Source organism: Schistocerca gregaria, chromosome 2 (assembly GCF_023897955.1).
Source record: "Schistocerca gregaria isolate iqSchGreg1 chromosome 2, iqSchGreg1.2, whole genome shotgun sequence".
Taxonomy (NCBI): Eukaryota; Metazoa; Arthropoda; class Insecta; order Orthoptera; family Acrididae; genus Schistocerca; species Schistocerca gregaria.
The window spans coordinates 776,636,340-776,660,587 of NC_064921.1; the positions used below are offsets into that span (position 1 = coordinate 776,636,340).

The 24,248-nt window shown below is 42.5% G+C and overlaps 1 protein-coding gene across 9 annotated transcripts in view; it reads left to right on the forward strand.

Moving 5' to 3' along the window:
- Positions 1 to 24,248, forward strand: part of LOC126335019 (ryanodine receptor) — a 691,249-nt gene that overhangs the window by 177,735 nt on the left and 489,266 nt on the right. For 5 of the 9 annotated variants that reach the window (XM_049997850.1, XM_049997855.1, XM_049997849.1 and 2 more), the window contains exons 3-4: positions 11,722 to 11,820; positions 19,956 to 19,970. In XM_049997850.1, the coding sequence (XP_049853807.1) occupies positions 11,722 to 11,820; positions 19,956 to 19,970 (114 nt within the window). The remainder of the gene's footprint in view (positions 1 to 11,721; positions 11,821 to 19,955; positions 19,971 to 24,248) is intronic. The other 4 variants (XM_049997852.1, XM_049997851.1, XM_049997856.1 and 1 more) reach the window with 1 other exon arrangement.

Consider the following 24,248-nt stretch of genomic DNA (forward strand, 5'->3'; position numbering starts at 1 on the left):
ACGTTTTTAAAAATAATAACCCCCATTTTTATTACATATTCGTGTAGTGTGTAAAGAAATATGAATGTTTTAGTTGGGCCACTTTTTTCGCTTTGTGATAGATGGCGCTGTAATAATCACAAACGTATAAGTACGTGGTATCACGTAACATTCCGCCAGTGCGGACGGTATTTGCTTCGTGATACATTACCCGTGTTAAAATGGACCGTTTACCAATTGCGGAAAAGGTATCCTGAAATAGGTTATATTTTAAATTAGCATCAGGTTCCCTGTACATCTTATCCCAGTCTATCTGTTGCAAGCTTTCCCTAAAATTTTCAGTTGTTAAATCGTTAATTGAACGCACTATTTTGGAGGACTGTTTTGCATTTCTGTATCGGGCTATGTCATATACTGTAACTACCTGTACATCATGATCAGAAAGGCCATTCTTAACAGAAAATGTTTTTATTTGATTAAATTTATCTTCGTATATAAAAAACATTATCCCTCTATGTGCTGCTTTCCTGCATTACTCGAGTAGTAAAATAAATAACTAACGTGAAGCTGAAAGCACAAAGTAATGATTCAAGGTCATTCTTTCCATCAGCGTACATGTGGTATTTGCAGTAGGACGAAACTAATGACACATCATTGGCATACAATGAAAAGAGTGTAGGACTGATACTGCCTACCTCCAGTGTGATTTTATGCTGATTTGCTGGCGAGCGAAGCCGTTGATGTGCACTCGGCGAGAAATTTAGGCCTCTACGCTTGGCAACTAAAAAGCCGAAGTCGACAGTGTCAAAAGCTTTAATTAAGTCTAAGAAGCGCATGATAATCGCCTCTAGTGAAACCAAGGCAAGCCTCAGGTCAGGTTACCTTTGTTAACGATGATGGTGTGATGCGATGATCATCTGTTACCTTTATTAAAGCAGATGTTGTGTTGCGATCTTTACGGAAACCTGAGTGATATTCATCTAGTAGGTTGTTTGTTGTTAGTAGTTTGTTAGCTGGTCGAGGGCCGCACATTCTAAGGCCGTAGACATTACAAGAAGAATGCAAGTAAGTCGGTAATCAGATGGTGCTGCGGCAATGTCCTTTTTAGGTAGTGGCTTAATTAATCCCTGTTTCCATGCCTCAGGGAAAACGTTTGTGGTTAAGGAGTGGTTAAACAGATCTGTCATAGTGAGCAGTAGTAGCTTAATAATAATCTTCATCATTTGGACTGTGATGCCATCGTGTCCAGAAGATGCAAATCTGATACGTATGATAGTTTTTTTACAGTACTACAAGTAACATGCTTCATATAGAGTTCCTCATGGCTACAGTCGTTTATCACCATGTAGTAACCATTGTGTCTCTGTTTCGTTTGCAGTTCAGTTGTGTTTGTAGATAATGTGAAACACCTGTCCAGTTCTTCGGGTGGTTGCAGCTTTTACTTTTCCTATACCTAGACCACGGAGGCTCTTCCATAGGACAGCTGGTCTATTTCTGTTGTCGACTAATGTATGGGCATGCCTGAGATTAGCATTTCTCACAGCTTGACTGACTCTGTTCAGTTTCTGCTTGTAAGCAATATGATTCCTAGGTGTAGCTTACATGCCTCATGTGCAACGTCTCTGAGATTCATGAACTGTTTTAGCTCTTCAGGAAACCAAGGCAGAGATTTCTTTCTTAATTTTCCGGTCTTTAGGGTAGCTTATTTTCCATGTAGTTGAGTAAGTTTGATGGTAAATCATGAAGCTTTTCGTTAATGTCCGAGAAGAGAATGGAAGACGTACCCCAGACTATTTCTTTCACATCAGTTCAAGTCCAGACAAATAAATGCGTTTGAAGTATCGGTATGCGGTCAGTTGTCATTTCTTTCTGGGACATTCTAGTGAGTACATCACGAAAATTATTTTATGGTGAGAAATAACATGTGCAGAAATTTCAGAATTACGAATTACTCATTTTGGTGATTTCGTTGTAAAAATGTCTATGAGAGTGTGACTGCTGGTTGTATGATGGATAGGAGCAAGCTGAAGTAGTGACACATTTAAAGAATAAAGTATCCTCTTAAATTTCACACTGGATGGACTAATGTATAGAAAATTTATGTTAGGCTCTGAGCACCATGGGACTTAACATCTGTGGTCATCAGTCCCCTAGAACTTAGAACTACTTAAACCTAACGACATCACACACATCCATGCCCAAGGCAGGATTCGAACCTGCGACTGTAGCAGTTGCGCGGTTCCGGACTGAGGGCCTAGAACCGCTAGAAAAATTTATGTTAGTCTCATCAGCTATAATTACATGCTTGTGCGTCGATTCAGGACTTGAAACAGCAGTTCTCATCTACTTTCGGAGGTTTGAAGAGCCCACATATCATTCACTTTTGTTAAGGGATTTTATCTATATGACGATAGATTCTATTCGTTTGTTGAATGTGTGTGGCACAGAAGGTGATAAATTAGAGCGTATTGTATTCCCCTACTCCACCCCGTCATCTATTACATCCGTCACGTCTTAGAAAGATGTAGCCGCCTAGATTTATCGAACTTGTGGAAATACCTTGTTTGAGCCAGATCTCCCACAGAAGTATTAGATGGATGTCTGTGTCTTGAAATATATGGCGGAACTCGTAGATGAGTTGGCAGAGATTGGACATTTGCAAGTGCAATTTGTATCTTAGTGCGTTCGAGTGCGGAATGTGGGAGGATGCCGCTGAAAGACGCTCGCTATTCTGGATCACGGCTAGAGAGGAAACAAAGCACAAGGAAATCCGCTAAGGTGCAGAGCACAGGTTCCAAGAAGTGAAAACGGCCCGTATATTCAGGGAGGAACGTTTTCTGGCCAGGGCCAGCGGATTTTGCAGCAGTCGTTAAAGTACCGACAGTTTACTGGAAAAGAAACTCGCTACACAGAGGTAGAAATATCTGTTCACAACAGTATTGAAAGCAAGATAAACGGAATAAAACACAGAGTGTACTATTAACGATGTGTAACAAGAATAATATGATAATAAACTACTAAATAAAAATGGAAATAAGATAATTTGCTACAGTAACTGACAAACTAAATAAGAAACAATAAGAAGCAGGATTTAGTAATGAAGCAAAACACATCATTTAACACATTACTTACTCTGTGGCTAACTGTAATCTTTAGTAAAAATATTAACACACGAAGTAGGGGCAATAAGAGATGGCATGATAAAACCAATAAAAGTAAGTCTAAATCTAGTAAGTGTGGAAATAGATAGGGGACCAGAAAAATGTAGACACTGTTCGAAAGTTATTATCTTTGGAACAAAATGACATGCCATTGTTTTGTCTGCAGATCTTAGCGCGCACTTTCCAGTTAAAGTGCAGCAATGAGACGGCAGGGGTGGCCTAACGGTTCTAGGTGCTACAGTCGGGAACCGCGCGACCGCACCGGTCGCAGGTTCGAATCCTGCCTCGGGCATGGATGTGTGTGATGTCCTTAGGTTAGTTAGGTTTAAGTAGTTCGCCGTTCTAGGGGACTGATGACCTCAGAAGTTACGTCCTATAGTGCTCAGAGCCATTTGAACCATTCTGCAGCAATGAATGAAGTAAGGCTGTCGTTTGAACAACACAAGGCCGTATTGAAGTGTTTCTGGAAGTACGAAAACATTATGGAGCTACAACGGCAATGGTTTAATGTGTACGAAATTCAGCCAACAACACGAACAACAATTTATCGTATTCGGGATAAATCTGAAGCCGACGAATGTGCATAAGTAAAGGTCTGGCCGACCAAAAACATCAACAAGTCCAACTTCCAGCGCTGCTGTGTCCATTTTACTAGGTCACCTCAAAAATCTGTGAAGTAAGGTGTACATGAAAGCGGGAGAAGCCGATCAAGCGTCCGACGAATTCGGAAGGCTGGATAGTTTACGTTCCAAGATTTCTGCATGCTACGAACGAGGGTGACCCGGCTCGAAGGATGGAGTACTGCGAGTGGTTTGAAGGCATGCTTCGCAAGGATGAACAGTTTGCAGGGATGGTTATCTGGTCTGACGAGGCGCTATTCAAACTGAACGGTATTGTAAACCGCCACAACTTTGTGTACTTGCCTCCTGAAAATCCTCAGTTCATGTGGATAAGCATATAGATCAACAGGGTGTTCACGTGTGTGGGTGGGGGGGGGGGGGGAGGGGGGGGGGGGGTCAGTCATCACACGGTTTGACTGGACCATTCTTCCTTGAGGGCACCGTAACTGGTGAGGTGTATCTTCATATGCTGCAAACATCGACTTTACCTGCCATTCGCGATGTGTTTGGAAATGAAAGATTTTTACCTACAACAAGATGGTTCTCCGCTTCACTACCACAGAGATGCCAGGGCCCACTTGGATGAAAATCTACGTGGACGATGGAACAGGTTGAAGAGGAGCTGTTGAGTACCCACCACGGTCTCCTGATCGTGCACGTCTTGGCTTGTACCTACGGAGGACCTTGAAAAATCGAAGTTTATCAACAGAAGCCAGCTACATTGAATGAGCTACGAGAAACCATCGAGGCGTCCTGTGCGGCTATCACATCGGCAACACTAACAGCCGCATTTCGGTCAACAGTTCAGTGGCATCGACGTTGTTTGGCTGTTAATAGGGGTCACTTTCAACACACAAAATAACCTCACCCCGTGCAAGAATTGTAACAATATATCATTTTGTTCCATTAATATTTACTATCAGCGAGTGTCTAAATTTTTCTGGACCCCTCTGTACATTGTTTTCATTACTAATTGTGACACACCGAGTGTACAAATTTTGCTTTAGGGTTGCCTTTGGCACCCCTTTCAAGTTGGTGCCGCAAACAGCCGATTGTGTCGCTTGGTCCTTAAGCCGGGTCTACCGGCTCTAAAAAAATGGTTCAAATGGCTCTGAGTACTATGGGACTTAACTTCTGAGGTAATCAGTCCCCTAGAACTTCGAACTACTTAAACCTAACTAACGTAAGGACATCACACACATCCATGCCCGAGGCAGGATTCGAGCCTGCGACCGTAGTGGTCGCACAGGTCCAGACTGAAGCGCCTAGAACCGCTCGGCCACCAACGGCCTGCCAACCGGCTCTAGTTTGGGGTGTACTTGGACTAGTGCAGCGGCCTTTACTGATGCGCTTTCGTAGTCAATGGCTATCATGATCAGAACCCTTTCATAAAATATATTCTGAAACCTGTTTTACCATTTTTACTCTAATTCACCATCTTAGTAATAACGGACTGGTTTCAGAATTGCCCGCACCTCGTTTCGTGCGGTAGCGTTCTCGCTTCCCACGCCCGGGATCCCGGGTTCGATTGCCGGCGGGGTCAGGGATTTTGTCTGCCTCGTGATGGCTGGGTGTTGTGTGATGTCCTTAGGTTAGTTAGGTTTAAGTAGTTCTCAGTTCTAGGGGACTGATGACCATAGATGTTAAGTCCCATAGTGCTCAGAGCCATTTGAACCACTTTTGGTTTCAGAATTGTTGTTTCATGTGAAATACATTCAAAAGCGCTATTTACAATTTTAAATACGCAACAACAAATCGATACAAATATTAGTGACGGAGGGTAACAAAAAGTTCGAGTATTTGCCTACAGATGACACCGCCTATCAGACAAATTAGCCGTTTACTGTTACACTATTTACAGACGTTGGACTTCCCGGATCAGTACAAAATCGAGAAAGAAAGAGACAGAGATCGTTAGAAAAGGGAAGCAGTACGGTTACAGTATGCTTGCTACGGGACGCGATGAGGTAGTGGGGAGGCGTGTTTCGCAGCGAGGTAACACTCGGCCCAACTTTCTGCTACTCGCGCGGCGCATTCAGCCGCGCAAAGTTGGACGTGCGGGCAGCGGTTCCCTTGACAAAGAGACTGCGCTAAAAGCACCTCACTCCCGCTCCCTCCCCCGACCCCTCTCCCACCCCCACAACCGCCTGTCGCGCAGCTCGCAGTGAGCGTCCAGGTTTCACAAGCAAAGCGCCCACACTCGACGTTCCCACAGCTTAGAGAGACAGCGAGTGTCGATGCACAGTCAGCGTCACAAGAGGTTTCGGTGCTGCAAGAGAAGCTTCCAGTACTGCTAGTAATCTTTACCATTCACTGTCCTTTACAGTGATAGAACTAACCACTTTTCAAGTGATCAGTTTAGGAGTAGAACGATATATGATTTATTGTGTACACAAAATAAATTTTACTTTTAATTTCTTTAGTGACGTCTTCACCACACTTTTTATTTTTCAGCCGGCCGGGGTGGCCGAGCGGTTCTAGACGCTACAGTCTGTAACCGCGCGACCGCTACGTCGCAGGTTCGAATCCTGCTTTGGGCATAGATGTGTGTGATGTCCTTAGGTTAGTTAGGTTACGTAGTTCTAAGTTATAGGGGACTAATGACCACAGCAGTGAAGTCCCATAATGCTCAGAGCCATTTTTATTTTTCAACAACCTTACGCGTTTCGACTTTCCGTCATTTTCAAATGTAGTATTATGTCAGTCATATAAAATCAGTAGATAAAATCGGTTCTCAAGTTATTAATTTTTAAGTACGTGATACACTTTATGCTCCGTTGTGGTTCGTTTCTGCAGACTAAGATTCCTCTTTATCGATTCATAATAATTTAATACTGCTAGCCAGAAGAAACAAAAGAAAAATTCGGAGTAGGCATTAAAACCCATGGAGAAGCAATAAAAACTTCGAGGTTCGCCGATGACATTGTAATTCTGTCAGAGACAGCAAAGGACTTGGCAGAGCAGTTGAACGGAATGGAAAGTGTCTTGAAAGGAGGATACAAGATGACCATCAACAAAGCTAATCGAGGATAATGGAATGGAGTCAGATTAAGTCGGGCGATGCTGAGGGAATTGGATTGGGAAATTAGACAAAAAAAAAGATTCAAATGGCTCTGAGCACTATCGGACTTAACTTCTGAGGTCATCAGTCCCCTAGAACTTAGAACTATTTATACCTAACTAACCTAAGGACATCACACACATCCATACCCGAGGCAGGATTCGAACCTGCGATCGTAGCGGCCGCGCTGTTCCAGACTGTAGCGCCTAGAATCGCTCGGCCACCTCGGCCGGCGAAATGAGACACTTAAAGCAGTAAAGGAGTTTTGCTGTTTGGGGAGCAAAATAACTCGATGATGGTCGAAGTAGAGAGGATATAAAATGTAGACTGGCAATGGCAAGGAAAGCGTTTCTGGGGAAGAGGAATTTGTTAACATGCAGTATAGATTTAAGTGCCAGGAAATCGTTTCTGAAAGTATTTGTATGGGGAGTAGCCATGTATGGAAGTGAAACATGTACGATATATAGTTTGGACTAGAAGAGAACACAAGCTTTCGAAATGTGGTTCTACAGAAGAATGATCAAGATTAGATGGATAGATCACATAACTAATGAGGTGGTATTGAATAGAATTGGGGAGAAGAGTACTTTGTGACACAACTTGAGTAGAAGAAGGGATCGATTGGTAGGGCATGTTCTAAGACATCAAGGGATTAGCAATTTAGTATTGGAGGGCAGCGTGGAGGGTAAAAATCGTAGACGGAGACCAAGAGATGAATACACTAAGCAGATTCAGAAGGATATAGGTTGCGGTAGATACTGGGAGATGATGAAGCTTGCACAGGATAGAGTAGCATGGAGAGCTGCATAAAACCAGTCTCAGAACTGAAAACCACAACAACAACAACATAAAATCAGTAGATAAAATCGGTTCTTAGTTATTAATTTTTAATTAATTGATCCTGTTTATGCTCCGTTGTGGCGTGTTTCTGCAGACTAAGATTCTTATTTATCGATTCATAATAATTTCATACTGCTAGCCGAAGTTAAACTGACGATTACTTAAATACACTTCGTGGGTATGTGATACAGAAAATTACAACAGGGTGAGATTATTAGACCAACCTAAGGCATACGTCATTGTTGCAAACATTTCGCAATTGTTCTTCCTTTCTTTTACGGATTTTTAGCTTCATTTTGTGTTTTTTAAGTAGGAGAAAAGAACGTCGCATAATCTATAAACCTCTAAGGCTCGGAAAATACTTCCCAACTAATTAGTCTCAAACGAATCAAATGGTTCAAATGACTCTGAGCACTATGCGACTTAACTTCTGAGGTCATCAGTCGCCTAGAACTTAGAACTAATTAAACAAGCTGCAAGCTGTACAGTAACAGTCTTGTAAATTTGGGTTCGAGCATTTTAGAATTTATTAGCCAGAGCACTAATCGTCAATCGCCGATCACTTCGAAGTTTTCGGCTCACTTAATCCGTGATGTCGTCGGTTCGAAAACTAGGCCTTGCCACTCCGTTGTTCATCCTGGCCGGCCACGGTGGCCTTGCTGTTCTAGGCGCTTCCGCCCGGAACCGCGCGACTGCTACGGTCGCAGGTTCGAATCCTGCCTCGGGCATGGATGTGTGTGATGTCCTTAGGTTAGTTAGGTTTAAGTAGTTCTATGTTCTAGGGGACTGATGACCTCCGATGTTAAGTCCCATAGTGCTCAGAGCCATTTGAACCATTTTTTTGTTCATCCTGAACATTTGTGGAACCATTTTGAAATTCTCGACACCATTTGCAAACATGTTTGTCGCTTATTATTTCAGGTCCGTACATTAGGCGTATCTCACGATAGATTTCAGCAGTTGAAGATTCTTTTGCCATCAAAAATCTAATCACGCTCGCACTTCATAACTGGTGGGATTTACGACTGTCTCGGCCATTGTCATCCGCTCTGATATAATTGTAAACAATTACCGAGTCAAACTGACACTGCAGTGGCTTCCTGAAGAGTCAGCAGACAGTGCTGCATGCGTGGAACTTCATTCAGCCCCACCATCAGTTAAATATTGGTCAGAGATCTTAGATTTGGAATGCGCCTCGTATTATTACGCTAAAAGCAAAAGTAGCGTGGAAAGCGGTACCGGCCTCTGGTGGGCTGATACAAACATCCGTTGTTGGGAGCTCGTCGGGAGATGATACCGCTCGCAAAAGCACTTTTTCCTCGGCAATCAAGAGTCGGCGAATCGGTCTGACTATATTACTCCACAACATTGATGTGATGTTTTGTACAGTTATCTTGCTCCTTTAACGTTGGTTCTGCCTACGGGGACAGTTCGTGGCTTAACTATTTTAGCGATAAAATAATGGTAGCCTAATATATAAACAATGCTTCCACAAAGTTAATCAAAATGCCTTGTCCTGATTTAGCTTTGTTTACTGCAGACTGAGAACCAAGTGGTGACGTTGGCGCTTTTATTACCTGCTTATGTTGTTTCACATGATATATGCAGTATTGGGTGTATCTGTTGTGTGAGAGAGCTCAGAAGTGAAGGCTAGATGGGGTCAATTGTGCCTGAGCAGTACGGAATAGATCTCGGCTTGCTAGTTTCCACAGGTCACGGAAACAACACCCGCAAGCACAAAACAACAGCAGCATTTTCAACCCCTAATGCAAACGACTTACAGTTGCTGCTTGGCTTCTCCATACATCCCACATTATGGTTGCAGTCTACATTTTACACTCATAACTCCATGAGCCAAGGGCTGTCAACCTTCAAAACTTTGTAAGGTCCTTGAACTGCTTGAGGCTAGAAGATGTGTGGTTCTTTCGCTGGATTGGGAGGGTGGGGGTGGTGGAATTCTGAGATTTTCAGGTGGACAAGATCTATATTAATAGGACATATACAATTACGCAAAGCAGCCACAAGGATAAACTAAATACTTAAATGCAAATAGAACTATACAAAAACAGTTATTCAATTTAGATAAAATGCGTTTCATGGCCATCTAACGAAACACAATCAGTCAAGTTCCGCCATGCTTCCGAAAGCTACCCCAGCAATGGAAACGTGGCAGCGCGTCCTTACCCAGTCTGCTGTCGGCAATTCCGGAGACTATTTCCAATCGAGTCCTCTATTCACTTCCCTTTATAATACCTACGCCAGAATGTTTCAGTATTTTGCACACAAACACGACAGATGAAACGGTTGAGTGGCTTACTCTTTCGTCGGTGGGACATGAGCGGCTGTTCGCTGCTCGCGCGTCTGTACTCATTCACTGGTGGAGCCACACAGTCCCCCGTTCTCTCGCCACCCACTAACACCTTGGCGAGTGCCAGCATCAGCCTGTCCTTCATTCGTAAACATCTACATCTGTACTCTGCAAACAACTGTGAAGTTCACGGGTCAGGGAACATCACACTGTGACACCCATTAGGGCTTCTTACCGATTCATTGGCGTCTGGAGCGCGGCAGAAGTGACAGCTCAAACATCTCTGTACAAGTGCTGTAGTTAGTCTCTTCTTGTATTCATAGTCCCGGCGAGCGCGATATGTAGGGATTTCTAGGGTATTCCCAGATTCCTCACTTACAGCTGGTTCTTGAAACTTTGTAAGTAGCATTTTGCAGGATGATTGGTTCATGTTTTTCAGTATCTCTGTGACACTCTCGCAAGGGTCCAACAAACCTGTTTCTATACGTTTCTCTCTGTCATCTCTCCACGCTTTACTCAACTCATTGAACAATCACCTGTTTCCCATATTTCACCTAAAAGCAACTGACTGGCTGCCTCAGTATATAAAGCAGTTTGTATGTAGGTATGTTCAAGGCCTCCTCCAAACCCGTGGATCAATTTCAACCAGATCTGGCACACAAACAGCAAACTTAACTAGTATCAGCATTATTGGGTTTGTAGCCTCCTGGCTCCAATAGAAGGTACGATACAGTGAAAAACGAGTTTTTGTGCCACTGTCGTATAGGCTACCCTTCTTGACTGGTGTGTGGTGTTGGAGAAGTGTCAACTTGCGTTATCAACGTGATTCCTAGGGCAGCCTGCACATCAGGGGCAAAAAATGACTTTTCAACTCTCTGACGAGTAGGCTACCCTGCACGACAGGCACATTGTGGGAGTCGAATCAGCCTGCTTTATCGATCTGTTTTGCTGGAGCTACACATGCGGATGGGCATATCTGAGGGAAGGTTAAGACGAAGAGAGGAGGAGAGGGATAACAAATAGAATGAGGGAAGACGAGATGGACAAGGAGAGAGGGAAGAGGAGGAAATGGGCCGAGAGAGAGAGAGAGAGAGAGAGAGAGAGAGAGAGAGAGAGAGAGAGAGAGAGAGAGAGAGGGAGGACAGAAAGAGGGGGGATGTGGAGCTGGTCAGAGAGGTGGAGGAAGAGATGTGTGCATTATATGTGACATACACGTACATGGGCAAAACCATAGGAAAAAGCCAGCTGTTAATAACAGTCAATGTTCTAGTTCTCCGAAAAACTTTGACGACACCACCCTTGGGCCATTCTTGGGCAACCCTTGGTCCTTCCTTTGTTTAGGTTCTCTCAACTCTAAGTCTTCCGCAAAGGCTGTGAAATTCACTTGCTACTTGAACTGATCAGCCGTGGAACCAGTTATTTTGTTAATGCTTGCAGACTCATTAGGCTATACCACCAGTAAGCCCTTTATTCCAGCTTATCTGCGAGTGTGGGAGCATTCTTGCAATAGGATGCAGAGAATACTCATGTCCAGACACACCAACTACTTCGACTCTGTATAGTGAAATGTATTACCATAGTATGTGATTACGTAGCTCTGTAAGAGGCGTAGTTTATAGTAAATAATAATTTTGATATATTTAGGTTGTGGGACATCCTGCTTGTCGCCTGCAACTTGACCCAGCGCCGCTGACTGACGAACCGTAATACGTTGCAAGACGTTAATCTTGAGCCTTGTGCCTTGTGTTGCAGAACATCCCGCCAGACCTGTCGCAATGCGTGTTCGTGATCGAGCAAGCTCTGTCGGTGCGCGCTCTGCAAGAGCTGGTCACGGCCGCGGGATCGGAGACGGTGAGTCTGCACGCTCTGCTGCCACCGCATACGTCTTTTGTTGCTGCTGACACCGTCCCCTATTTCCCTTCAATGTCCGTGCTGCGTGGGTGTCTTACTTCGTCCTGTTTAAGCTGTGCACTTGCTCTCTATGTGTGCATATTCTGCAGTGTAAAAGACACTCATACAAGTACTTTAAAATTTTATTATTATATTTATTAATTTCATTTGTTAATTTCATTTTGTTGTGTTTCCGAAATCTAATTATTATTCAAATATGCTAAACGTTTCGAGTGCATTCCTATACTTTACCCAAGTCCTGTCGTTTTGTGTAAAGTAATCATTTCTTTAGTCAGGACTCCTTGTCGATTTGATTTAGCCATTTCTCCGCTGCCTTCCTTTTCTCTTCATACTGGACGAAATCTTGACTACGGTGTCCACGCTTCGGCGTAGGCATGTGAGTATGTTTCTGAGACTACGGGCGACTCTGGACAGGTGCTCCTGGGAACTCCACTTCGCTATGGAAGTCTTTTGTTTCCAGCATCCAGTTCTTCCCAACGTTGGTAACTATGGAGAAAAGAATCACCGTTTTCTCCCAGACAGTGAATGGTAAACGCACAGACACTAAATCCTCTTTTGCAAACTCGCCAACCTTTTTTTCTCTAGGCCTTACTAATTACATTATAACAGGGTCGTGTCCTCCGCCATAGCACCTCCTGGTCATCTTGTGGCGCCGTGAGCCTTGTGGAGCAATCTGTTCGCCATCTAACAAGCATTATATCCAGTGGAGATGCGTCTTATAACTTGAAGTTCATCGGTTACAATGGCATGGATCACGTGGGATATCACTAAAATTTTGAGACTGTTACCATCATTATCGACTTTTGAAACGCACAACTGTACGTCTCTGACGTTCTAGCGCCATTCTACCCGATCAGTCCAATGAGTAAGGCTTCACATTAGCCTCCTGTTGGGAGACAACTAGATACGCATCAGCAGCACAGGTTGCTTCTAGAGACTCAAATCAAAAGCCGACAATAGTTTCATTCATATTGTGCACTAGGAAGAGAACTTACTGAGCTATAGCAGGCTTATAAACTGGATGAAGATAATCCTCAAATAGAGCCTTCGTTTTCCCCGTGAAGAACTGGTGCGTTGCCACGATGAAGTATGATCCTGGACGGACCTGATTTTGAACGTTTCTCCTAGGATCATTCGGAGAGTTTGGACAGGTAAACTCCTGAATGCCTATCTGAAGTTAATGTCTGGCCTTTAATCATAAACACTTTAACGATGTGGTCACTTGCTGCGGAAAATGTGCGCACATTTTCACAGCATTTCATACTTATTTCGCTTTGCAGGGCCAGTTTACTCTTGAAAGAATGAAACACATAGATCCCAATTAGTTTCAAAACCGAATCACTACAGCTATTTTACATCATCATTTGTAATATTACTTAGTGTTTTGGCCGCATGGAATCGGGTTTCCCTAGCACTTGTTGGTAAATTCAGCACACGGATATTTTTACTCAGAGGTTCCAAGGTACAATATTGATCGACTATAGATGTTTAGAACCTGACTATCTTACAAACTGCTGCAGATCCGATTCCATTTTACTGATGGCTCAATCATGGTCCGAACGCAAAGCTCGTTTTCTTGAGTAGCGGCCGTTACAAGGCATCCGAACCAGAGAGAGTCTCTCTCGTGCCTGAATTCATTGAGCCAGCTTGAGACTGTTACTTCGTAAGGTGTAAAGTTGCCAAACGCTTGTTGTAAACGTTCCAAAATATGCATTCAGTCTTACCTTAGAATCATAAAAACTTTCAGGGCGGCTCTCGTAATACTGTATAAATATCAAAAATTGACTTCCCTGAAGGCAACAACGCCCTCCTTTCTGGGGACCAGACAAGCCTTCTGCAGCCACCTCGTAAGTTTTTCAGCTCTAAATTTCTCCTCTGGGACTGCAAAGAGCATCCTGATGCGACAACACGAAGAGGCCATCTCCTAGCTCGGCATATGTGCTGCAAACACTTGGCGAAGATATTGCAGAGCTTTGTGCATTCTCCCTTTCGTGACAGCAGCGAGATAATCTGCGAAACGAGTGATGAATAAAAACAGACCTCATTTCGAATACTGTCATTGCCTTAAAAGCCATTCTACAAGTAATGACTACATACTCAACTTCTTATGGTGATCAGAAAGCTGAATCATAGATTACGCGACGTAACGTTGATTGCCCACACGTCGTTCAGAGTCTGAGTACACAATCTATAAATATCACACTAAAACAGTTATACAAGTCTTGCTTTACTTCTAGTCTCCCTTCTCGAACATTTTCGTCTTCCTAGTAAGCCTCCATTAGAGTCTGTCTACTATCACATTACATCCGGTAATTATTTGTCATTGTGAGCTCTTGCCATTGAAGTAATCCGCGATATACAGTTTAATTTTAAAGCAGATACTTATGGTTCTCGCTGTAAAACTCAGTGTTTGCAGCATTTCTTTCTATGTAATGGCAGAACTACGGTGTGCGGAAGTAGTGTGTCCTTCATCCGTTAGTTGTAGTCACTTCCCCATCAAATGATTGAGACTTTTGAATGTTAACAAAAGATGTTCCATACACTGTTCGACAAGTAAATTACAATAGATCTGACTTATCTAGTTTTGTTGGCAGTCATTGCAAGTAATAGAATCGATCAGATATAAACCAGAATTTTTAGTTACTTTTGACTCATTCATCTTGAAGCGATTTTGTTCGGGAAAGCTCACTAGTAGAGTCCGCGTTTGTACCGCCCAAGACAGAAACGTTGACAACCATAAAAGCTGTTAAGGTAGATGTTTTCTGTTAAAACAGTTTTGTGAAGCTAATGACCGTAATACCAACTTGCATGTATTTTCATCCTGCATTTACTTATGTTTTACAGTACACTTAAGGAGTACTCACTGATGAAGATGTAACATTACCGAAACATGTGCGGGTAGAAGGAGAAAAACAATAAACTGTGCTTTCCTAAAAGCGGGTCCTCAAAAAGTATTTAATCTGGACCAGTTACTTCGAATGAATGAAGACACTGCACTCAGTTGCTTCGTGGCGTTCGCTTACATCACTGTACTTGCAGTGTTCCAGATCTTTCACAACGAAACTTGGCTGCATAGGCACGTTGTCAATAGAAATGAATTCTCACCTTCGTCACATGAGAGTTTCTTTGCATTTGAATCTTTGTGTTAGTGTCGCGGTGGCCAACAGATAATCAGAGTTCGTCCCATCAGTGGGGGAGTTTTAATCTCACTGAGTCATTCCGTGCATACGACACTCATCAGAGTGCACATTCAGTTCTGAGCTCGTTACTCTACCTATATAGAATCTTCGTTGGTTCGCTATGTAAAATTGCTGTTTTATAGAGCGCTGTACAGCTAGTAAATTCTTGTCCCTCTCGATAATCGCGAAAGTCTTTAATGCACTTGTCCATGTCTAGCTCAAAGTAACGAGTGAAATGTACGGCAAAGTGAAATTCATCTCCTCTACTGCCTCCAGTTGTGGACATACTAGCAGTTTTTTCTATTCCAAGAATTTATCCTTTGAAATAAACTTTTTGTGATTAAATAAGTGCAGTGGCTTTTGTCTATCGATATGCTTTAACAGCGAAAAGAAAAAAGTTGACAATTTTCTTTTGTGAATTCTGTTAAAAACTGAACTCAAATATTCCCTAAAACCTGGTGACAGAAAATTCCTTGCACATTTAATGGATGTGTTCTTTTTTTGTATGTGTTCCTCAGTAACTTGTGTCGTTTGACATAACTGCTATGCATTACTTTAAGTTTGGAAGCAAATGGATATGAATTAACGACTTGCATGATGTCTAATGAAGTGTCATCGATGTTGTCCTGTGTTGTGACGTCTCAACTCACTGACACTCGCGCTAGCTAGTCATCTGTCCACTGGCTCCTAGACTACGTCAATGCGCACCGAGAGTAGATTTCGGTGGCAGGTACCGTCGTCTGTCCGGTTATAAAGCGGCGTAAGTCAGTACGCTTCAACGAAAAATGGATATCTATCGTTGATTTTAGCCACTCTTTCTCAGTAACAACAGCTTCTCTCGAAACTGTGTTAAGAGAGCATAAATATTGCAAACGTAAACTATCTGCGAAACGCACATGGCGATTTAACGGTACGATGGTTGCAGGAAATATTGCTTCGTAAACATTGTGCGGCTAATAACATGGAGCAGATTTAGAAAAAGTAATTTAGATCACATTCGTAGAGATGAAGAAGGGTTTCCATAACGTGGAATGTAATAAAATGTTTTTCATTGTTAGGCAGTTTGGTATTAACTACAGGGTTCTTTGTGGCAAGCAGACTGCAGCAGTGGTCAAAACCAGGAAGGTTGTAAGGCAGGGTTGCTCAGTGTATTCACTGATATTTCATTTGACGAGGGAGTAAGAAAGTGTCTATATGCAGGAACTGTTTTTCATAGACACAAAATCGGCACGACATAACGGCTGTCAGCGAAAATGAAGAGAAACTGAGTGGATGTTAAATGAAATGGAACATGTACTAGCTCTTGGCTGTAATATGCACAGCAACGAAAGCAAAATTAATATTTTCTACAAAAATAATTTGCTACTAAAGCCAGAAATATAAGTAACCTCTTGAGCATAGCTCCGTATACGTACGAAACTAGAACAAAAAATACGTCAAAAACGGATCGATTAAGAGTCTTCAAACGTAGTGTTACAAGAAGATTGGCGAAAATCAGATGGATTGACGTTCAGCAAAGAATCAACAAGGAAAAAAATCATATTAAAATGGTAATAAATGGTACAGATAGAATTTTTGGGCACACAAGTTCAGTGACGAGGAAACGTACTTGCTTTGAGGGGTAATACTAAATTTGTTAACATCGAATATAGATTTATGTATCAGGAAGTCCTTTCTGAAAGTATTTGTTTGGAGTGTAGCCATGTATGGAAGTGAAACATGGACGATAACTAGTTTGGACAAGAAGAGAATAGAAGCTTTCGAAATGTGGTGCTACAGAAGAATACTGAAGATAAGGTGGATAGATGACGTAACTAATGAGGAGGTATTGAATAGGATTGGGGAGAAGAGAAGTTTGTGGCACAACTTGACTAGAAGAAGAGATCGGTTGGTAGGACATGTTTTGAGGCATCAAGGGATCACAAATTTAGCATTGAAGGGCAGCGTGGAAGGTAAAAATCGTAGAGGGAGACCAAGAGATGAATACAGTAAGCAGATTCAGAAGGATGTAGGTTGCAGTAGGTACTGGGAGATGAAGAAGCTTGCACAGGATAGAGTAGCATGGAGAGCTGCATCAAACCAGTCTCAGGACTGAAGACAACAACAACAACAAGTATTGGTGATTCTGAACAAAAAACATCGTGTGGACATATGCCTTATTTCTAATAGTTTCCGAGTTAGAACACATTTAATGTACATTGTTATTTTCTGTAATACTCTTGTCATTGTTTACAACGTACCACAGTAGTGTGGAAAAAGCTGAGTCGGACAGTTTGATATAGCACACTTGTTATATCTCAAGTCGGGAAACTGGCCTACAAAAAGTACCTACGCTACAGTGCAAGCGACTCGCGCGAGGGCCTCCCCGGTTCGTTCGACGAACAGGCTTCTGGCTGACGAAGCCTCTGACCCAGATGCAGTTGTCCACCCTGTTCCAGAGGAAGCATCTCGGCCCGCAAGGTCTGGACATTCACAGAGGGTGGGTTTGCTGGTAGCTTGGAGCTCCAGCGTTAGGTGCGTAATGGCGCCCCTTAGGAACATGACTGCCAAGGAGGGGAAGGAAACCAGGGTGCACTCCGTGTGCATACCGGGGAGAGTCATTCCGGATGTGGAAAGGACGCTAACCGGATGCCACGAAGAGTACAGGGTGCAGCCAACTGCAGGTGGTGGTCCATGTCGGTGCCAAAGACGTGTGTCGCTTTGGAACGGAGAAGATTCTCTCTGGTTTCGGGCGGCTAGCGGAAATGGTAAAGACTGCCCACTCTTGCTTGCGAGATTAAGGCGGAGCCCACCATCTACAGCATCGTCGACAGAACCGACTGCCACACCTTTGGTGCAGAGCACAGTGGAGGCTCTGAATCAGAGGCTCAGGGAGTTCTGTGACCGTGTAGGCTGCAGATTCCTTGACTTGCGCCAGCGGGTGGTGGGTTTCCGGATTCCGCTTAATAGGTCAGGAGTATACTACACACAGGAAGCGGCTACACGGGTAGCGGGGGCTGTGTGGAAGGGACTTGGCGGGTTTTTTTTACTTTAGAGGCTCTCAGGAAACCACAGAAAGAACCTCCGTCTAAAAGGGGGCAGGAAAAACATACTAAGGTAGTTGTAGAAACGATCGGTACTGTAGTTGAAAATTAACGTAGCTATGCTGGGAAAGAACCAGAGCTCGAAGCCCTAATAGAAAGCACTGAAGCTCAAATAATTATAGGTACGGAAAGATGGTTAAAGCCGGAAAGAAGTTCAGCCGAAATTTTTTCAAACGACCTAACAGCGTTCAGAAAGGATAGATTAAATACAGTTGGTGGTGGAATATTTATTGCTGTCAGAAGTAGTGAAATTGAAGTAGATAGTTCCTGCGAAATACTATAGGTAGAGGTTATACCTGACAATCGGACTAAACTACTGATTGGATCGTTATACTGGTCCTCCGACTAAAAAGATATAGCTGCTGAACAGTTCAAAGAAAACGTGAGTCTAATTTCAAACAGGTACCCCACTCAGACAGTTATAGTCGGTGGTGACTTCAATCTACCCTCGATATAATGGAAAAATTATACGTTTAAAGCCGGCGGGAGGCATAAAACGTCATCCGAAATTGTACTGAATGCTTTCCCAGAAAATTATTTTGAACAATTAGTTCATGAGCCCACTCGAAGCGTAAATGGTTGCGAAAGCATACGTAACCTCTTGGCAACGAATAATCCTGAGCAAATAGGGAGCATCATGGCGAATACAGGGATTAGTAACTACAAGGCAGTTGCTTCTAGGCTGGATCCCGTAGCACCCACAACCATCGAAAAGAAATGCAAAGTACATCTATTTAAAAAGGCTGATAAAATGCTCTGGACGCCTTTTTAAGAGACAGTCTCCACTCCTTCCGATCTCATCACGTAAGCGTAGAAAATATGTGGAATGATTTTCAAAGAGATAGTACCGACGGCAATTGAGAGATATATACCACATAAATTAATAAGTGATGGTACTGACCCTCATGGTACTCAAAACGGGTCAGATCGCTGTTGAAGAAGGAACGAAGGAAGCATGCCAAATTTAAAAGAACACAAAATCCCCAAGATTGGCAACGTTTTGCAGAAGTTTTGCGTCAGATTAAAAAGAGCCAAGCGCAATGCTGAACTGGCTCTTTCATCTATTACACTGCCTTCCAAATCTAGCAGTTCTCCTGATGTAAACAGAATCATTTAAGAAGATGTTTCGGAACGTACATAAGTATCCAGCTGAATGAATTGACAACGCTCTGCCTTTTGTCCGTCTGCTACACGATGTGCCTCAAGTTTCACCAATATCTCTTTACAAACACTTCCGCTCCGATATTTTCGGTTATTACATCAAAAGCCTTCAGTAATTCTTTTTAAAATAGTACACGTCTCTACTGCCACCAAACCTTCCAGAAACTTCGGCTATTACATCCTCTTTCAAATACTTACTTTGAAATAAATTCAAGTGTTTCCGATACTCTATGGGACCACTCACTTTCTTTAGACGCTGATCCTTTGTCTCACGAAGCGAACGGCAGTATTCAATACGTCTTCTAAGTTGCCTGTAAATTTCTTCTCTCCAACAAACTCTTTTATAACCTCATGAAAGTTCAAATCTATCGACTGCTCATCTAGTATTCGCAGATTGTTTCATTCAGGAATACAGAGAACGAGTGACAGCAGACGCCTCGAAATATAAATATGAAAACGATAGCTAGTAAAACACGCTGTTTGATCGATAGTGTGCTGTTTGTCCTCAATTGCCACGGAAAAATAGTTCCGGAAACGGCACTTACGACCCTTGGCTATAATGATTTAACATTTACTTGTTAATAGTGTGTTGTTTGCAATTAAAATGGGTTCCAGGAGCTATTTTTGGTTTAAATTCTGTTTTCTTTTGCAGGAACAGGAATCACTTGTAAGTAATCCTGAAATTTTCAGCCGCAAATAACCCCTTAACATGCTGCTTATTTACAGCTTTTGAGCTGCAGTAGCTTGGTATTTTACTCGACAAACCCATCACTAACCAAGGTTTGTACGATCCAAAATTATTTATTTGCGACTTGGCGCTGACAAAAGTAGTCTTTGGCTTGTTTGTTTCGAGAGGTGTTTTCTAATTCGACGACTGAAAAGCGTATCGCTTCCGTTACCATCTTCTGGGACTACCAAATAATTGGTACTTAGCCTATGAGCTTCTGTTTACAGTTTTATTGACATTTCAGGCCGGAAAAAGTTTTTATTCCTTGTGTACCTCCTTGTGCAGTTACCGTAGAAAATGAAACCTTGCTTTTACCCTCGTCCGGCAAATGTGTCTTACTTGCGTGTGCCCAGATGTTGCGAGTTGCTATAATTGCTCTGTGATATGTGCTGACGTTGTATCCATCGCCTAAACCCAGATGTAACAGTCTGTATGCTTCTTCTCCCCGTAACGGTACTCATACCTCGCATTTATTGTTATTCGTGGAAGACACCTTTGTTCTAGCAGTGCGCTACTTGACAAACGCATATTAGCTTTACCAATGCAATAGTAAAGCTCCCACTAAAAACTCCCACTCACAAGTAGCTTGCTACGACAACTATTTTCCTACTAACTTCAGTTAATGGAACGAGCTGTGAAATGAAGGCCCGTTCCGAAGAAGCGACCTCCGAGAGAAAAATCCCTTCAGAAAATGTCCGTACTGTAGATGCTGAAAGCAGGTATGGTTTTCAGAGCAATCTTTCTCAGAGAAAGATTTTTGTCTCATTCTCATTACAAAATTGTTTTATTTTGTAAGACAGTGAAATGAAGAAAACTAATTTAAATTAAATTAAGCGATAAAAATATATAAAGTAATGCCAACAGAAGCGCTGCTTGATCTGCCATTGGATTTATAATCCGGAGATTCCTAAGTTGCATAACAGAAAGTGCAGAGTGAAATTCTACAGTTATACTGCAGTATAGTATATAAGCTTGTGACAGATTAATCAAATGTGTGTTTGGTTAATCGGAAAGGAATAACATATCTAAATACTAATAGTTTTAGATTTAGCACTTAAATATCTAAGAAAGGACATTCAATAAATTGTATTTAACTCCACTTTATCCATTATTATCTAACCTTGTCCTTGTGTATTTGTATAGATAATATGTAATGCTGTTCTAGAAGTTTTATAGCCCCCAGCCGATTACCATACGGTCAGTAAATAGAAAAAAAAACATAAACATGCCAGGCATAGTCCACTAACAAAAACTGAGGAACGAGACCAGGTGCCCATCTCCGTCTTGGTGCACTCCTACTCAGTCGAAACAAGTTCTTTTACATTTGCATTTAGTAAAATCATGTTCTTTGTGACCATAACCCAAAGGACCTTGCCCTCGACAAATTATCGTCATAAGCAAGATGTAACTCGGAGTCACTCACATACGGAAATAATTTATCCCACAGAAGCATTCACGTCCCAACCAACGGATCTAATGTGATCCATAACGGAAATTAACGAGGGGCAATGCTTGCTGAATTCGGTCAATAGTTTTTTCTAAAAAGTTCTCTTTAGTTTTCTCGCGAGAACGCGAAGTTAGAAGACTGAAGGAGCGCGTCCAGTGCTTGCTTTGAGTTTAGATTTCTTAGGGGCCCTGTAAGAATTCCCCAAAGCTATACAGGATGTCCTGAAACCTAAACAGCAGATGAGGATAATAATTTGTGGCAAAAACCTGTGCGACTAGACACAGAGATAGTGGTAATCATTTTCACAGTGAACTGTCTTACTGCTAACTTTGTCTAACGGTAAGGAAGTGACTTGAACAGGAGTAGCAGCAAAAATTGTTTGCACGTGAAGGATGTAATATTGTGTAAAGTGGCGTCTAAAATGTGGTTGAGCGTTGCCTCTTCATACAGAACTTGAATGCTTCATTTCTGTTAGGGCCCCAAATCCTATTTCGCACTTTTCTATTCAGTAGACATGTTAACTGGACGTATTTATATCTCCTAAAACAAACTACTAAATTTGTTCTAAACTAAAAATAAGACGCAATGTGTATCATGATAATATTATTGAGTAGTTTTATGTAAATGTTAGTATTAAGATATTTATGACTAGTGTTACAATGTGCTATTGAACTGTGTACTGACTGACAGAACCTTAATTCACGGACAGTATCTTTTTGTGCTTATATTGTGTATGTTGACAGTGTGGGCTCATTACTAGTGCGCTGTAGCGCATCCTTGGACCTAGAGACGCGCATAAATCCACCGCAATCAAGGCCTCAAGGCAAGAGTTGCCTTTTGATGTTATGTCGGTGTCTACATCTACATCTACATGACTACTCTGCAATTCACATTTAAGTGCTTGGCAGAGGGTTCATCGAACCACAATCATACTATCTCTCTGCTATTCCACTCCCGAACAGCGAGCGGGAAAAACGAACACCTAAACCTTTCTGTTCGAGCTCTGATTTCTCTTATTTTATTTTGATGATCATTCCTACCTATGTAGGTTGGGCTCAACAAAATATTTTCGCATTCGGAAGAGAAAGTTGATGAGTGAAATTTCGTAAAAAGGTCTCGCCGCGACGAAAAACGTCTATGCTGTAATGACTTCCATCCCAACTCGTGTATCATATCTGCCACACTCTCTCCCCTATAACGTGATAATACAAAACGAGCTGCCCTTTTTTGCACCCTTTCGATGTCCTCCGTCAATCCCACCTGGTAAGGATCCCACACCGCGCAGCAATATTCTAACAGAGGACAAGACCGTTAAGCAAGAGTCAGTCTCAACAAGTGTATATACTCTCTTGGGGAAAAAGTCGAAAAAGAGCTGTTATAGTAGACTGTAGAGATGAGGCAGAATGGGACTGGTCACAACTGACAATGCGGTTGGTCCTCTACAAATGTAGCACTGCATGTCATGGCGTCACACTGTATCCTTATGGTGCCCTGAATTAGTGTCAGAGGAAACAAGAAGTCTAGTAGCTACCCAGGTCACGAAGCTAAGAGAAACGTTGGGAAGTGTCTGTCATTTCCCTCGATTCCACCAGCGGAGCACACAACAGCCGCCATGGCAAAGCAGAGCCGTGGTTTGTCATTGAGCCTGTTTCAGCTGCTTTATCACCAGTTTAGTCTTTTGTGTTGAACAACGCCTTGCCACATACACAGTGAAACTATAGCGTAGTTGATGCTGGTCATTGGAAGGCGTTTGACAGTAACAGGGATGTTCTAGGGACTCTTGGAACTGTCGCCCAGACAACAGCTGCAAATGCTCCATCGCTAAACTACACGGAACATCCCTTAATACGGTCTGTTCGGGGCGATGCGAACAATCGCCGATTGCAGATATCGTCTCCTGTACTCCATCGTTCTAACGTCAGTCACTGTCACATTGAAGCACGTGCGTTGCAGCTTCAACATGATCTCCCGTACAATTGCAATGTGACCTCTCTCAAACTCTATCACGTGCTATTACGCTGTGCATTGTGTTCGAGGCATCGCCCGTGTCGGGCCGGCATATCTCGCAGTGCTGTCAGTGACAGCTGACACAATCGATTCACGCATGATGACACAGCTGATTCTCTCTGGTGGCCGTTGCCTGCGCACCATTTCTTGTAAGCCGGATTACACCACCACGTTTTGCCACGAAGATTCTCCAATGAGATATGTTCCATCTTGATGCTTAAGTTTTTGTCAGTGAGTATACGAGTATGTTCTCGTTGGGTTTTTTTCCTGTAAAAGAATTGATTTGTCTTATACAACTCTACGTTGTATCGAAGGAAAGAACCAGTCACATCCATCAGTTGTTAAGATGCAGTAATGTGTTTCTTTCTGAGCCTTAGGGTATATTTTTTTGTTCTGAGTAAAACTTGATATACATATAAGATACGAAATTGCAAGGGAGGATCATTTAGTACTAACATAAACACTTCTACAACACTTTGGTTTCCATCCCGTAGCATACATACTGCAGAATTCCGAAGCTAAGTAAAGCATAACTGGAATCAGTTACCCACTGGCTGAGAGCAGCTGGGAACAACCCAACTATCCTCACACCCACAAAATCCTCGTTTGAGTGATACCTGACAAGGGAACCTCCCCGCCGCACCCCCTCAGATTTAGTTATAAGTTGGCACAGTGGATAGGCCTTGAAAAACAGAACACAGATCAATCGAGAAAACAGGAATAAATTGTGTGGAACTATGAAAAAAATAAGCAAAATATACAAA